General features: G+C 40.6%; 1 protein-coding gene across 1 annotated transcript; it reads left to right on the forward strand.

The window, feature by feature from the left end:
• The first annotated feature begins 5128 nt into the window (after positions 1-5128).
• LOC121558202 (LIM/homeobox protein Lhx1) lies at positions 5129-14727 on the forward strand. The gene is made up of 5 exons (XM_041871692.2): positions 5129-6136; positions 8243-8466; positions 9062-9339; positions 11235-11400; positions 12836-14727. The coding sequence occupies exons 1-5, from the start codon at positions 5967-5969 to the stop codon at positions 13213-13215; spliced, it is 1218 nt and encodes a 405-aa protein (XP_041727626.1). The 5' UTR covers positions 5129-5966; the 3' UTR covers positions 13216-14727.
• Positions 14728-17483: the final 2756 nt, after the last annotated feature.

The raw sequence follows: 17483 nt of genomic DNA on the forward strand, positions 1-17483 counted from the left end.
GGCCTACTGAATCTAAATGCTTGAGTTTGTTAAACTATGCTAACATTGTCAGATGTTTCACATTGTGTTAATTATTTTTGTCATGACAGCAACATAGGATTTTTTATGAATGTACTAATAATTCAAACAATTCCAAAATGTCGGTTTTATCCACGAAATGTTTAAAATGAATGGGAATCAAACAATAATAATCAGTTATTCAAGATTTAATAGGAATGAATAACACATTAGTGCCACAGATGTTTCTTCTCATGCCACGTCAGGCATAATTCTGATAATAGTCCAGTTATAGACCTAGGCCTACTAAAACGACCATTTCAGTTCTTTTGTTTTCTAATTTTTCATCTGCAATTGGGTTGTCCTCCCATTTCAGCAGTTTATAGTTTTGTCCCAAGGCCAATTTATGTACGTTCAGCATTGTCTACAATTTAATCGTAGGCCTACTGTTAAATTATTTAATTTAGCCTATCCCTTTTTCCTATTTGATTAGGAAGGATGAGGTCTGAGAAAGAGGCCTCATCTATTTCAAACTCTTCAGTTGTAATCCAAACGAATTACATGAGAGTAAAAACAACAAGACATTAATTTCTATGAGCTCAATATGCGCTTATGAATGAGACGTGCCTATCCGAGTCTCCTCTGAAATCCCAACTGGATGGTGATTGTACCCAAACAGGGCTGTGGCGCGGTGGGGGCTATAGGGAAGGCCTGCCCGCCACGGCTCCTCACTCCCCCCTCCGGCAGTGCTCTCGGCGGTCCCCGGTGCGCTCAGCTGATCAAAGCTCAAGTCAGAGGTAATATTTCTCACTTTATTACCGGATTCACGGCGTGTCTGCACGGTTAGTGATCACAGAGTCCACTGCCCACTCTCAAATCTCACTCGCCCGGTCACGTATCAGCAGCATACAAACATACAACTTATTTTGTTAAATGTATAGGGGTATTTCGCATAAGTAGGCCTACTGAATAGCCTAAACTAAAATGTTGTTTTTGTTGATTAAAAAAATGCATTTCAGAAAAAGGTTTTTATTAAACCTGAAAATAGGCTAATCATTATCTTCAACGAAATAGCGTTATTATCTGCATCTAGGATGAATGGCATGGACATGCTATTTAGAATATTAATATATGATTTAATAATTTTAAAGTGGGCTCTATTTAGGTTTTAAAAATGACACAGGGCCTATAGAAGCCAATGTAGGCTACATTACGTTTAGGCTAAATTGTATTAGGGGATTGTCTGATTCCATGACAAGTAACAATATAATATAATAGAATATAATAGAAATACAGACAAAAGTGTTGTGTTCAAAATAAGAATACCCTACACCTGTCACATGAAAAATAATTGTATATCTAGGCCTTACCACCGCTGACAGAATAGGCTATGCAGTTTAAGTCAACACAGACAAAAACCGATGCTTCGAAAAAAGTAAGTAGCCATTCTGACATATCCTACTCAACAGAGCAGGTCTCATATTTTGACTGGAGGAGAATGTGCAATGAGATGCGTTTAGTTCATGCCCTGTTTAGTGCCAGGTTTTGTTTGGTTTTGTGTTGTGCGTTTTTCAATCGATGGCTCCCTCTAGCCTTGCCCCAACGTTGCTCCCTGCATATACTGTAAAAGAGCAGTAGTAAAACCAAGCTCCCTTTGGAGCAGTCTGTCGCTGAGTATGGACATAAAGTGAGGAAATATACTGTAGAGGCAGATATGAAATGATATAGAGGCCTGCCTTGATATTGTTTTGTGGTGCCTATCTTAGAATTTTGGAGAAACTAAGTTTAGGAACTTTAGGCATCTTCAGTTGTGACATATGTAGCACATGTAGGCCTATACTTTTTCTTTGGGTAAATACAATTCGAATTTATCACTTCTGGATACGAAACGAAAATGCGTTGACTGGGTGAAAAACATTACTCCTATACGTATTACAGCAGTAATCCTTTTGCATTTAATCGCGTCATTGCCTCGAGGGGTCCTGAGATATTCATATATGTCTGATTTCGTTTTTATTCATGGATTAATCTCATTCTGTGGGTTATGCTGTACTGAATGGTTTATTCTTCTAAATCAGGAAAGATTATTCCCTGTGTGACAAGTCATATTTTACTGGTGCTGAAAATAACATGTTATTTATTTACAGCTATTTAGTACGTATGTACTTCCCATAAGTCAGTAGCCAAGTCTAAGTGTAAGAAGACTTTATATTCCTCAGTCAGAGCTTGTGGTATATACTATGACATCAGTTCTGGAAGGCTAGATATCTCACATAATAATCTATCCCTATCATGAAAAGTCTGAACATTTCACGCTGTCATTTGTGGCTGAGTTTAGTTTAATCGCCTAACTGTCAAAAGTCTTCTTCAGACAATTTTCTACCCCATTCTCTCTCTCTCTCTCATTTTATATTTTAGTCATTTAGCAGACGCTCTTATCTAGAGCGACATACAGGAGCAATTAGGGTTAAGTGCCTTGCTCAAGGGCACATCAACAGTTTTCACTTAGTCGGCTCGGGGAATCGAACCAGCATCCTTTCAGTTACTGACCCAACGCTCAATGACTGTACAGGTACATATGTCTATATTTAGGTGTAAAAAAAATCGAATTTCATCCAATTACTTCAAATCCCAAAGTGAAACTATGAGATCAAGTTGCTATATGAGGATGACTATAAACGTCTATATATTTATTATTTATGCCAAAGAGTTGACCAAACTATATGGTCTGAAGTGTCTCTGCTACGTCATCCATCTCTCTGTCTCTTCCCCTCTCTCCTCTCCCTCTCTCTCTCTTTCTCTCTCAGTGAGATGTTGGTGGAAATGTAACCTAATGCTTAGCATATGCATTAAAATCACTCACAGTCACACGCAGAGAGAGAGAGAGAGAGAGAGAGAGAGAGAGAGAGAGAGAGAGAGAGAGAGAGAGAGAGAGAGAGAGAGAGAGAGAGAGAAATAGATACCGGGGCGCGAGGATGTTGTGTGTGTGAGAGAGAGAGATCCCGGGGCTGGAGGATTTTGTGTGTTCTACTCTTATCTGTTATTCTTCCCCGGGGACAACACATGTCATCGAAAGGGTGCCGCAGTCAAAATAGGCGCTCCCCAGACGCTCCGAGGCAGCTGTCACCATGATTTTATAGTATGGGGCCGGTCGCGGCCTTGTCCTGCCCCCGCCTCCGTTTTACATGAGAAGTAGCCCATATGCACGAGGACGAGGAGGCGTGCTATTGAAACCAGATTTCAGACTGGAACGTTTGCACAAAAATACGCCGCTGCCCAACAGTGTGTGTGTGGGTGTGTGTGGGTGTGGGTGTGTGTGTGTGTGAGAGAGAGAAGTGAGATAGTGATGATGTAAGATTAGGTGTCATGAAGAAATGTAATCTCATTGGCTAGGAGAGAGTGAGAGCGGAGGCCTTTCGGATGATGGCTCCCTGTTGCGGTGTCACCCCGCGACAAGTGCGAACTGCCAACCATCCATGTGAGTTTATGTGTTGGCCTTGGCATCACTTTTCCCTCCCAATGTCTGAAAGTATCCAATCAGTCATAAAGCATTTAGTGTCAACACTTCACAAATAAAACTATTACAACTTCTTTACTTTTAATACTATATTTATTAAGCTATCATTTTACAGATGTTAGTTTGTGAAAGCAAGAACTCAAAAGATTAAAAGAGGATTCAACTTCCATTGAGCTTCCATTGAGCTTTAAAGACAGGTCTATGAAGGATGATTTAAAAACAATTGCAAAACTAAGAAATGCAAAACTAAGAAATATGAAGGCTGGATATGTGAAGTCTAAAAACGCATCAATAGTAAGAACGATTAGACATTCCTAAAAAATTAAGAGCAGTTTTGGTCCTGTAAAACTCTGAAAGTCTCGTAATACTTTCAGAGTTTTCAATAGGCCTACATAATGCATAGCCCCAACTATTTTGGAGTCTGCAAGCTTCTAGGTAATGTTTTTTGCTCCACTTCTTGTAATTGGATTGAAAGGCCTTAATTAAACGTCCTAAGGTGTTGAAGCCATCAGCAGCTGTCACAATGATCTAGCAACCTGTAAACGTTTGAGCCTCTTCGTCTTTCACATCACCCATGCTCCACAAAATATCAAAGAGAGCACAGCACTGCTGAGATGTATTGGTGGGCAACGTGGATTGAACTAGTGATGAAATAATGATCATGGCAAATAAATGATAACATGCATAAAAGGTAAGAAGAAGGCTATGTGCAGGCTATGTAAAAGCATATGATGAAAAAGGTTATAACAGCCACCAGGACATAGCCTATACCTCTGATTATTTCGAATTGTGAAACATAATTCCCGTTTTGGGTAAATACTAATCTCTAACCCATGTCGACTTCATTTCCCATAGGTAATGTACACATAATTGCGAATTTGTATCTAAACTATAATCTAAAATGTTTTAATCCCGAACCAAGAGAGCACTCACTAAAGCGTGTGCCACCACATTCGTTTTGGCGCATTGGAGAGGCTGCACATTCTAATAAAAAACATTCGGTCAATTTAAATATATGACTTATCTCTTGTCATTGATAATTTAATAACCTATTGTATGGCAAAAGTCAATTCACTTCTTTAGCCTATATACTATATGCTAAAACTTAGTCAAAATTAGATTTTCCCAAAAAAAGAAAAAAGAAACAAAAGCATGCATGCTTTTATCTAATCCATCCCATTTTGTTATATGAATATAAGATAGACATGCTACTGTTTTTAAAACTAAGACGAGCTCTCTCTCGCCCATGAGGAGGATCCATGCAGGATCAGGAGAGAACATTAAGATGCCCATATTTACCTTATCAAATGATTCTTCATGTCCATTCCCTCGCCGCAGACAATTGATAAACGGATTATTGTGCTGTTTTTACCTCAACGGTCGTCGTCTTTCCGTCCACATACATTCACTAACATATGACCGTTTCTGGGAATATTTGACAATTGGTTTCTTCAGTTCCCCATAAATAGTACAGAATGCACCGGCTCTGCTTTGAAGGGATAGCTAATGGTTACTTGCATGGCGCGCTGCTGATTGGCTTCTCCACTGCCTGACGTCACGATCCTGTGAATAAGGCTGGCTCGTGTGCTTTCAGGAACATGCAGAGTACTGGAGACTGAACACGGAGCGTCAACCCTGCACAGAGATGTCACACGCATCCTACCATCACTAGCATAATTTACCAAAAGAGAGCTCGAGGGGACAGCTAGCCAACAGAGCCGGAGGAAACACACTTTTCCTTGAAATATTTTTGTGGTTAATTATTTCGATTCTCATCGGGTGCTCAACAGTGGATAAGCGGTCATGTCAAAGAACATTGAATTATTTATAGGCACGCGAGTCTTGTTGTGTGACATTATTGCCCCAAAACCATTTAGTTAGATGTGCGTCTTCAACAGTAACTGGCACACATAGCTTTTTCGGCCAATGCTTCACTTTGACGACCACGGATACTTGCTGATAGGCTGTGGTGCTCGCAGTATAGCCAATCTTCAGAGGTGGCTTGATATTTTTTGCCATTTGATTGGCTTCATTTAAGCCGATGTGTGTTGGGTGTATGGGAGAGGATCAAAAGGACTGATTTTCGAGGCGTCAAAGGCTTTGGCACTACCTCACCCGGGAGGACGCATCCTGGCTAACGGTCGCCATCCTGAATTGCATCCTGGCTAACGGTCGCCATCCTGTACTTGGATCCTATAAACTTCCATGCTGACCATTTCAGAGGAGCGAAGAAGAGGTAGGATAGCGACCAGGCTACCCATCGACTTTTTATGTAAACACATTGAAAAAGGACCTCCGAGCGAATAAGGAACCAAATACTCCAAATACAAAACATCCAATGATCGGTGTGTGTTGTTGATTTGTTTTCTGCTCAAGTCAGTGTGAGTGAGACGATCACAACCTCAGGAGGCTGAACAGAAACGGTTGTAGAGTAGGTGCAAATCCAAAGACGATGGTCCACTGTGCCGGGTGCGAGAGGCCTATACTGGACAGGTTTCTCCTCAATGTTCTGGACAGAGCGTGGCACGTCAAGTGCGTACAGTGCTGCGAGTGTAAATGCAATTTAACAGAGAAATGCTTTTCTCGAGAGGGGAAACTATACTGCAAAAACGACTTCTTTAGGTAAGATTGACCGGTGGGAGCTTGCTCCCTTTCATTCGTCCTTTACTACAGGAATTATTATTTCAGATGTATAGTCTTGGATAAGCATTGCCATGTTTCTGTTTAGTAAACACTACTATCCTAATGTTCTCAGTCAAATGCATAATTTTCCCAAAAAAGACTCATAAGGATATAATGCAAACACAAAACATTTTCAATATAATTTATTATAGGCTAATAATGAACATATAAACACAGGTATTTGTTTAGTGTAACAAAAAAAAAAACAGAGGTGAATCTCTAACTTCTGAACTAATGAACTCAAAAGTAGAGCCTATAAATCATTTAAAAATAAATTGCAAAACTATCTAAAGACATACGATAATTACACCTCATACCTTCAAACTGTGCTTTAGACAACTGTTAAGCCAATAATTGTTTGCCTTTTTCTCTCAAAACATTTACCATTATAATTTGCTTATACAAAATGATAGGCATACTCAAGGCTAAATACGTAATGGAATGTATGATAGATCGCACATATTAATACATGAACCACTCTAAATATCAGTTTTAGAAATGTCTAATATGGTTCAAATAGCATCCAATTCCTCCAGAATTTCTAATAAGTGCTAGGTGTGAAGGTATATTTGGAGGTGGTGCTTCGGAAGCTTTGATTAGGACAGCCAGTAATTAAAGGCTTGTTAATTTGTATTGTTATGCTAAAAGTTGGACAGCAACATTAAACGCGTGTGTACTCGTCCTCGGTATGGGGTATGAAGGAAATCACACGTTGTTTATAAAGGCGTAGAAGTGCAGAGAAGCGGCTAGAAAATACTTAATCGGGATAGTGTGGAGGAAGTGTGTCTCGGCCCAGTGGCAAAGCTATCTGCCCAGGTCCCTGTGTTTGCACGGCTCCAGTGAGAAGGACGTGATAAGTGGATTTAAATAATAAACCTGTTTAAAAGATCAAACAAGCAGACAATGCAATCACAGACTTGCAGTCAGTGTACACCATCTCAATACACATTCGTTTCCGTTACAATCAACAAAAATAGGATCATTACACGTTAAAGTAATAACTTCTATATTGCAATGTATATTATGGTGTATAAGTCTTTATTATCCCAAAACCCTAGAGAACGTTATTGCCTAATTGTGTTAGACATTTAGGCCTGTTGTTTTGTGTAATTACATTATGTGTTCTTTGTTCATAATGATCAGCTAAATTGCAGAATGGACAACACAAATTGTTTTCTTCTAACAGGTCTAAATAGGCTTAAAATGCAATTCTAGGCAATTCTCTTATTTACACAAAAATATATCTATAATGGAACAAATCATTTTTGATTGGGAAAAGTAAGAAAATGTTTCCGTTGACAATGAATGAGAAATATAAAATAAGGACAGGGCCTATTACGGTCAACCATAATTATAAAGAACAGGACCACATATGGCCATTATGGAATCATTCTCATCGTGAATCATTGCAATTGGGAGCCAGCAGGCCTATTCATACACTCTTAGAAAAAAGGGTTCCAAAAGGGTTATTCGGCTGTCCCCATAGGATAATCCTTTTTGGTTCCAGGTAGAACCCCTTTTGTCTCCAGGTAGAACTCTTTTCGGTTCCATGTAGAACCCTCTGTGGAAAGGGTTCTACATTGAACCCAAAACGGTTCAACCTGCAACCTAGGTTGAAAATGGGAAGGTCAAAACAATGAAGTAATTCCATACGGAAGCGTTCTAAAATTCATGTGACCAGCTCCATTGATAACTACTAGCGCCGTTTCTAACTAGCAACGCTTGTCCCATGAATTGCAAAGAGTTATGGGATATTAATCCTCTTGTCTTAACCTGTATATTTTGAACATAGCCTACAACCAAACGGTTCTACCTGCAACCAAAAAGGGTTCTTCAAATGGTTATTCTATGGGGACAGCCGAATAACCTTTTTAGGTTCTAGATAGCACCTTTTCTTAACAGTGTTGACTAAGCTGTTACCTCTATTAAAAAATATGTATTTATTCACACTGTCAATATGCAGTCGTTGTATACTAACATATATTGTTTGGTTTTGTGCCTAAACACATTTTAATAATCATGCATTCTTCCTGTGTCCCCTTGCAGGAGGTTCGGGACAAAGTGCGCGGGCTGTTCTCAAGGCATCTCGCCGAACGACTTGGTCCGGAGGGCAAGGAGCAAAGTGTTTCATCTCAACTGCTTCACCTGCATGATGTGTAACAAACAGCTATCCACGGGAGAGGAGCTCTACATCATAGACGAAAACAAATTTGTCTGCAAAGAAGATTATCTAACCCACAGCAATGGGAAAGACACAAACCTTCTCTCAGGTAGGCCTATACGGCCAAATTGGCTTTATAATTTTGGGCGCATGGATACTAAATTGTGATGGATGTGAGGTATTCCACCCACAGTTTGGTGTTGAATGATCATGCATCAATTCAATGGTTTGAGGAAGAACATGGCCGTTCTCTTGCATCTATTGTAGGCCCTATGCCTAAGCTATTTTATTTTATGGTAAAAACAGAAATAAGGATTTGCGCAATTGCATAGCCTATATTTTCACACAATTGCAAAAGATTTCTTTGGATTTTAGGTCTAAGCCGAAATATCAAATTCTATTTGCATAGATGTTAATTATCGGACTTTGGTTGTATGGCTATTGGAGACCCATACGCCTATTGATTTTATTGTAGGCCCATTTTATGACATTTAATGAATTGGTCGCTGAAAAATAACTGATGGACAAATAGTGTTCATAAAAATAATTTAAATCTGCATAGGTTATTATTTCAGGTAGGCCTATAGTGTAATAAGCCTATATAAATTTGTAAAAAACCCCACATATTCCTCATTATATTGAGGTTATAGGGTTACACATGGACTGTGTGTCTAAGCTTTTTCTGTCCTTTTTCGTTTTTACAGTAACAGCATGTAGCGATCCAAGTTTATCACCGGATTCTCAAGACCAGTTACAGGACGATGTAAAGGACACTGAAATAGCCAATCTGTCGGACAAAGAAACGGGTAGTAATGAGAACGATGGCGAAAACCTTGGCGGTAAACGACGTGGACCGCGAACCACCATCAAAGCAAAGCAACTGGAGACCCTGAAAGCGGCGTTCGCTGCCACCCCCAAACCCACGAGACACATCAGGGAGCAGCTCGCGCAAGAGACGGGGCTGAACATGAGAGTCATTCAGGTAATGGCAATGACAAATGCACTATAATGACATACATGTAATTCCTGATGCAGCTCATGTCATATTGGTATGGGAGTGGATGAGGACCGTATATTTCAGTGGGAACGGGCCGTTGTGAGAGGAGGGGAGTTGGGGGACCCTCACCTTGTGCGCTTTCAGGTTTACGCACTTATTAAAACGTGTGATATAGCAGCTTATATTTTATGGAAAGTATCTCCCTGAGCGCCTGAGAAAAAAAAGAAAAATGGTGGGGGCACGTGGAGTGGGGTCTTGGTTGGCAATTGTTTTTCCATGTTGGGCACGGTGTCAACAGTTCGCCACAGTGAGACCTCATCACAATCACTCCGCTCCTTTCTCATCTGCCTTCCCGCTTAAAGATGGGGTTGCCTAGAAATTGCATGGTCACACTGAATTGAACGAGCGAAAGATTGGCTGCGATCGAGGTTTATTTGGAAAGCGTAATTTATATGGGTATTTTTGATTCTTGGCGTGCAGGATGGGTAAATACGCCAATTGGCCTGAGACTGGTGAGAGCGATGGGTGTCTTGGCAACGCTGGGCCATCACGTTTTGCGACCACATTTAGCCATGCTGTGACCATTTTCAGTCAAGTGTAAACGCAGAAATCTGTTTCAGGAGTCTTAGTATTAATATGATTGTTGTTGTTGTCGTTATTATTATTATTTATTATTATTATTATTATTATTATTATTATTATTATTATTATTACCAGTGGTATTTATTTGACATGTTTAATTTTAACAAATTCCGCAACATAATTCAAAAAAGTAGGCCTATCATTTGGATGTCTTTTTTGTCTTGTGGCATTATTTGTGGCCTATTTTCAAGAGTTTAAAAGTAGGCTACTGAAAATTAGGCTACTGAAGATGCACATCTGATTTAGTTTTTTTTAGTTGCTCTCTGTATCTCATCACCTAAATTCAAAAATAAGCGCACACACATAAGCGCATCCGCACCGTTGAGAGTCTCCAATGATTGGGCTAGTGCTGCGGGGACATGGTAAACTATTAACAAAAGATTGAACCGCAGATCAAGTAAAAAAAAAAAAAGGTTTATGGAGATTAATAAAGTGGCGAAGTTGGATATTTAAGAGCGTCAGGGAAGAGCATAATTAGCAGAAGGAATATATAGATTACGAATTAATAACCTCGCAGAGCCGGTTAATATATCGGTAACAACCCTCCTATTAAGTATTAATTAGATATTTTAAAGGTTCCTGCTGCTGCCCCCTCAGTCGGGGTAAATGGAGGGTTAAAATATCATTAAACTGAGGTTAGATATGTGAGTCTGGAGTGACGATAATTAGTAGTAATCTTGTCCCTGCAATACGACTTCACTCCATCAGGTCACCACGCACCGAACCTGACCACCATGCAGGGCAGCGCGTGCACGGGCACAAACAGGGACCCAGGTTATGCATGGCCTGGGTGTTGCTTTGATGTTGATCACGGATCTATAAACAAAGCAATGATATTATAACGGTAAAGCAGTAATAATGATAAAAGGACATCATAATTAATGCTTATATTGTTTGAATAGTTCTGATATCAAAGTTCGGCTACTTTTGATATAGGCTACTAATCTATAATGATATTTCTACAAAACAAGTTTTTCTATCTGTAGTGAAGTAAAGTGTTTGTTTTTATTTTTATTACTATGCAATTTGGATTCTGCACATTTACATCCTGTGTGCATTCAATTCTTTATCTTAATATATAGAGATTTGTGGTCAAACGTCATTTTGGATACAGAGGCAATCTTTAGTGTGAGCCTCTCTTTGTCTCCAACTCTCCAGAAGTAATTTGTGCACTTAAATTCTTCCAATCCATTTAATTTTCATTAACGTTGCTCTATGCTGACTTGTGTGCTCCGTAGGTATGGTTTCAGAACCGGCGGTCCAAAGAGCGACGCATGAAGCAATTGAGCGCCCTGGGTGCGAGACGGCACGCGTTCTTCCGGAGCCCGAGGAGAATGAGAACACTAGTGGACCGGCTGGAACCCGGGGAATTAATTCCAAACGGTCCCTTCTCTTACTACGGAGGTAAGAAGAGTGATGACACGGCGTGCGTGTCCCAGCGGGTTTATCAGTTTCACATGTTTGGCTGAAATGTCGCATAATTGTATGTGTCCGCCAAGCGCTGTTTCCATTTGTCGTGCTGCCCCAGGACGCCTTTGATGACTATCATGGCTTATCAGATGAGCGCAACACACATAATTGGAATAGGACCTGCACCGAGAGGAGTGCTTTTAAATGTTTGGGTATGGATGGACATTATCTAGAGATGGATTAGTTAGGATGCTGTGCCAAATCTTCACGTGTTAAAAAATGTGATAGATGATTTACAATGGGAGATAATCAACGATTATGCACGATTACACATGTGCCAAAACGCCACAAAAAGGTTTGAAGTGATTCGAAATTGAGTTTGTTAAATTACAATGTTTAAATAACGTGTCTCTTTAAATATTGTCTCAGATTATAAACTTCAATCATCTGACCCATTTGTCCAAACTAGAAAATAAAAAATAAATAAAATAGGCCTAATAAAAATAACAATTACAGTAGAATGGAGAATCAATCTTGATATGGTGTTAATGTAAGCTAAACAGCTGGCAATAACAGTTAATGCAAGAGGCCTAAATATGTCATTAAATATGAATAAATAATCACTAGTACATTATTATTATTGTTCTCTGTATGTCAGGTATATTATGTCAACATTCAAACTGTATTATGTTATCTCACTCACCGAATTTTCTAAAAAATGTTCCTTACAAGATGACATTCACATGCAAGAATGGTGCATTTGTAGGCCTACTGTTTTCCTAGGAAGGTGCTTGAAACATATTTGGTTGTGACATGCATTTTGTGTTTCTTTGAGGAATATTTAGAATGTTGATGCTTGGAGAGGGTAGTTGAATTTGAGAAATGAACTCACAATAAATTGCAAATAATTTAGAGAAATTATTAATATACAAACATGTTTATCTACTCCTTTGGGCAGATTACAGATTTTTCACCTTGTCAACTCGGGGATTCGAACTAGCAACATTTCTGATATTGGCCCAACGCTCTAACCACTAGGCTACCTGCCACCCTTAAAATGTAATAATGTAGACTTTTCTTGATTGTGGTGGAGTGTGTGCTTCCTTATTTCAATTTTCCTAACATGTTTTGTGGATATAAATAGTGTGTGGTGGACTCTTGTCCTGCTGAAATATTTTTTTTCATCTTAGAAGGTAAAATCTCTGATGAAATGGTCCCCATTTTAATTAATTTTGCTGCGGCGTTGTTCTCCCCACCCAATTGCAGTTTTGATTTAAGTGTAATGTCCTTTGACTAATGTGCCACGGCGAGGGTTTCTCCCTATGCAACTTCAGGCTATGTATATTCAATGAATTCCTGAATATTTCTGAGATCATTTTTACACGCCGCATTGTTCCCAGGCTAACCCTGATTTTTTGTCGATCTGCAGATTATCAAAGCGAGTACTACGGTCCAGGAGGGAACTACGACTTCTTTCCTCAGGGGCCTCCATCGTCGCAGGCACAGACCCCCATAGACCTCCCCTTCGTGCCCTCCTCAGGCCCCACGGGCACCCCTCTAGGTGGTATGGACCATCCCCTGCCCGGGCACCACCCCTCCAGTGAGGTGCAGCGCTATTCTGACATCATGTCCCACCACCCTGGGGACTCGCCCAGTCCGGAGCCAGGCATCCCAGGGCCCATGCACAGCATCTCCTCTGAGGTGTACGGCCCCAGCCCACCCTTTACCTCACTGTCCCTCAATGGCAGCGGATACGGCAACCACCTGTCCCACGCACCCTCGGAAATGAACGAGGGCACCGTCTGGTAGCTTTAGAGAGCTGACTGTACCATTGAGAGATTCAATAGGGGAGGACAGGAGAGCGGGCATGGGTAGGGGCAGGGGTAGGGACAGCAGTCAAATCATTTTTTGTCATATTTATTTATTTAATTTCCCCATATGATGTTTTTTGCAGGGGAAACAATATGGCGAAAAACAAAACGTGGACAATGTGGTTGTAAACATTTACCTTGGTATTGTGTTGATGTTTCGATTGCTTCTTTTTCTAAACCCGAATAAGGACTTGGGCAGATAGAAGACTGTGTGTGACTGTTGACCCTGTGGGCCCCTGGCTGCCCCGGGCCCCTGCTCTCCATGGCTGTGACCCTTCCTGACTCCTGTCAGTGGCCTAGCACAGTGACGCCCCTCCAAACAGACGCCACTGGGAAAACAACTATTCTGAAAACAAGTAATATGTCCCAAATCCACAAAAACATCATTAGCTACTGTCAAAGACTCAACAGCTTTACAGAAAAAAGAAGGAAGGGTGGTTGGTCTGAACGCTAACCTGCGCCACTGGCACTAAAAGAAGGCTGAAAGGCATCAGACTCTATTTATGGCACTAGACGTGTCCCTTGTATTTATTCAAAAGCTCCTCAGACCTCTTTGCCTCTCAAGGCTCTGCCATATTGACACTGAAACAACCTTTTTGACACTAAATATGTTTCTGAAGGCCAGGGGAAGTACAGTTTTTTCTCTCCATCTGGACAGTTTCCTTTTTTTGGTAAAAAAATCAATCCACCAAATCTGAAGAAGTTGGTCTTCAAAGGGAAAACAAAAGGCAAAGTTATATTTAAATTCAACAGAACTTGAAATGTTGTTAAATGAAGTCTACCTTCTAAAAATCTTTTAATGGGAGTCTGAAAGGGACTTAGAACAGTCAACTGTTTACGTAATATATTTAATTCAGGAGTTAAAAGTGTCAAACCATGTTTTAGAATCTCTTGATCCAGATAAAATGTTCCAAGCAACCAACCAAACTTTTGTATTGATTTTCTTTATATTGTATGAAGACAAACACGTTTGCTGGGGTTATGGTTCACTGTGCTAGTTTGTACAAGATGTTGTTTACAAAAACTAAAAAACTACAAAAACACACAAGTAGACAGTTGCCAAATAAAAAATAGCACAAATACTGTAAAAGTGCTTTGCACCATCATCTGCAGAATGTGTTGAGACAAAGTGTAAGTGTTAAAAAATGCTAAGGAGTAATTTACTTCTTAATTTTTGTAGTCTGCTGAAAAACATTCATAACGTTGTTAATATAACATACTTAGACAGGTTTTATTTTTGTGTCTTCAAAGGAAAATCCAAACTATTAAATTAATGGTCGAATATGCAGCTAGCGGCTTCTACTTTCTTTAAATATCGAGCCCTCATGGTATGTCTGTTACTGTTCTAATAAACCTAAGCTTATGTGACCTCCAGTGCATTTTAGACCATTCACTGTATAAATACAACATGTTGAAAACAATTGTGAGTTTTTAATAAAACTAGAAAATATACAATTTGAATGATAACACATTTACTTTGGACAGATCATCTCTTACCTTAGCTACATTTAATATATTTTATATTTCAAAATTATAAAAGTGTGCGTTATTTCTCTTATATGCTCTTTTCAATTTAGTATGAAGGAACTGTTTATGTATGTCTTTACTGAAGTCAACTGAACAGGTTTAGGATAATAACCACTGCAGTATAGTATTTACTAAATGCAAGCAGTTTGATCTGATTTGCACATCCATACAGAGAATGGAATTGTCAACGATTGTTTTTGCTACGCACACACACGCACGCACGCACGCACACACACACACACTCACTCACACACACGCAAGCTCACTCACTCACACACACACACACACACACACACACACACACACACACACACACACACACACACACACACACACACACACACACACACACACACACACACACTCACGCACGCACGCACGCTCGCACGCACGCACGCAAGCACGCACGCTCACTCACACACACACACACACACACACACACACACACACACACACACACACACACACACACACACACACACACACACACACACACACACACACACACACACACACACACACACACACACACACACACACACACACACACACACACACACACACACACACACACACACACACACACACACACACACACACACACACACACACACACACACACACACACACACACAGTAATAACTACATAATAACTGGATGCTGTGTTGACTAGCTCTGTAGTCACACCATAACAGTAATGCCATGCAATGTGTTGCTATATACTGTATGGCAGTGGTCGTCACACACCAATCTGAAGGGACATTTTCTCCAGTATCACAGCAGAGCATGAAACATTTTGGTTGCAATTTTACTTCTCTCTCTGTTTATAAGAACAATTCATATGTAGAATTCTGCAGGGATTCGAATAACAAGGAAATCTTGCTGACTTGAGTTTCCCCAGTAATAGAAATGGTTGGCAGCGTAACAGCAGCCAACACAAGGGGGAGTTCTTCAGTAATTCCACAGAATTAATTCATAAATTATGCTGACATCGCTTCTTTTCCCACAGTCCTGGCAATGGTTTTGACCTCTTGGAAGTAATTCCATTTCTTGAGGTCGTGGAAGGACTGTGACTATGAAGAAAGTATGAATCTGGGTCTCTTGGTTATTGTAGTTTTAGTATTCCTACCTCATGGGAAGGGAAAGGGGATTCCTAGTCAGTTGCACAACTAAATGCATTAAACCAAAATGTGTCTTCATAATTTAACCCAACCCATCTGAATCAGAGAGGTGCAAGGAGCTGCTTTAATCAACATCCACAGCACCCAGGAAGCAGTTGTTGTTGGGGGTTAACTGCCTTGCTCAAGAGAGAACAGAAGATTTTTCCACCTTGACCGGCTCGGGGATTAGAACCAGTGACCTTTCAGTTACTGGCCCAACACTCTTAACCGCTAGGCTACCTGCTGTTATGGGGGGCTTCTAGTCCTTATGTAGACCACATATAAACAAACAAACAAACAAACATAAACAAACAAACATCAACAAACAAACAATAAACAAAGTGAAACAAAACAACTTAAAACAAGTACTGGAAGTGCAACATTCACAAACTTCTGATTTATTTCAGTGTATAAAACATAATGACCAAAGGAATGAAATGCATTGAAATGATCCGGTGTTAAAATTATTCATAGGTGCGGGTGGTGTGGCGGTGGGTATAGGATTGTGGGATGTATCCAGGGGAAGAGGCCTTTATCTCTGGGAACCTGTATGGCTGCCTGCTAGCCTGAACGCTGCCTGACTGCCTGCCGCCCTGCTAGCCCCCTGGCCACTGGACCATAATCCACCATGAATGAATCATGGTCCTGAGAGTTAACCAGGCCTGGGGGGCCAAGGGCTTGGGGCCGGTGTATGTGTGTGTTTGTGTGTGTGAGTATGGGGGATAGTCCTATCCTGAGCCCCAAGGCTTAGTCCCAAACTAACGCTATGCACTGCCACCCACCCTGGGGCCAAGGCTCTTTAAATTCAAATATCCTATTGATCATGCATCGGATATTGGTTCAAACTGACCTTGTAGTCACATTAAAATAAATGCATCCTTAACTGTATTGAAGGATTTTAAATTGCGCTTTGAATTCCTGAACGAGGGGATTTGAATTTAGCTCACAGCCTCTAGGGCTTGGGTTAGGAAGGGAGGAAAGCAGAGTGGCCGGGGTGTACATGATGGTTTACAGTAGTGCAGGGCCAGGATGGATCAACCAAAGAGGATATGCCCCAGCAGACAGATGCCACAATAGTTCTGCACTGCAGCCAAACTGAAAGGTTTTTACAGCTCTGCTCCATATGAGTAACATTTGGCTTGTGCTTTTAATGCAGAGTGGCTCGGCTGGAAGTGCACTCTCCTCTGAGTGGAGTGGGTAAGCAAACAAACACATGGCATGGCACGTCTTCATTTTCTGCCTCAAATAAATGACATGTCTCAGAACGGATTCCGAACCAAACCAGAATACTAATCAATGGAACAGGCCGGTTGAGCAGACAGAGTTTCTTAGTTGTGTATACATATTGAGCTGCTAGGCCGGGGTGATATCCAGCCATGCAGCTGCCTGGCAGGCTACTGCTGCTTTCTGCTGACTGGCAGGGCAGGCAAGCAGGCTGCTGCTTGTGGTTCTCAACTACAGATGTAGGATCTTCATTTGATAACTTTTGTTGCTGAGAATTTTCCTGCACCACAGGAAA

The sequence above is a fragment of the Coregonus clupeaformis genome, chromosome 5 (assembly GCF_020615455.1).
Source record: "Coregonus clupeaformis isolate EN_2021a chromosome 5, ASM2061545v1, whole genome shotgun sequence".
In the NCBI taxonomy this organism is placed as follows: Eukaryota; Metazoa; Chordata; class Actinopteri; order Salmoniformes; family Salmonidae; genus Coregonus; species Coregonus clupeaformis.

Coding starts and splice junctions, on each gene's coding strand:
- LOC121558202 (XM_041871692.2), top strand. CDS start 5,967: ATGGTCCACTGTGCCGGGTGCGAGAGGCCTATACTGGACAGGTTTCTC. Junction 6,137..8,242: donor TGCAAAAACGACTTCTTTAG/GTAAGATTGACC, acceptor GTCCCCTTGCAG/GAGGTTCGGGACAAAGTGCG. Junction 8,467..9,061: donor AGACACAAACCTTCTCTCAG/GTAGGCCTATAC, acceptor TCGTTTTTACAG/TAACAGCATGTAGCGATCCA.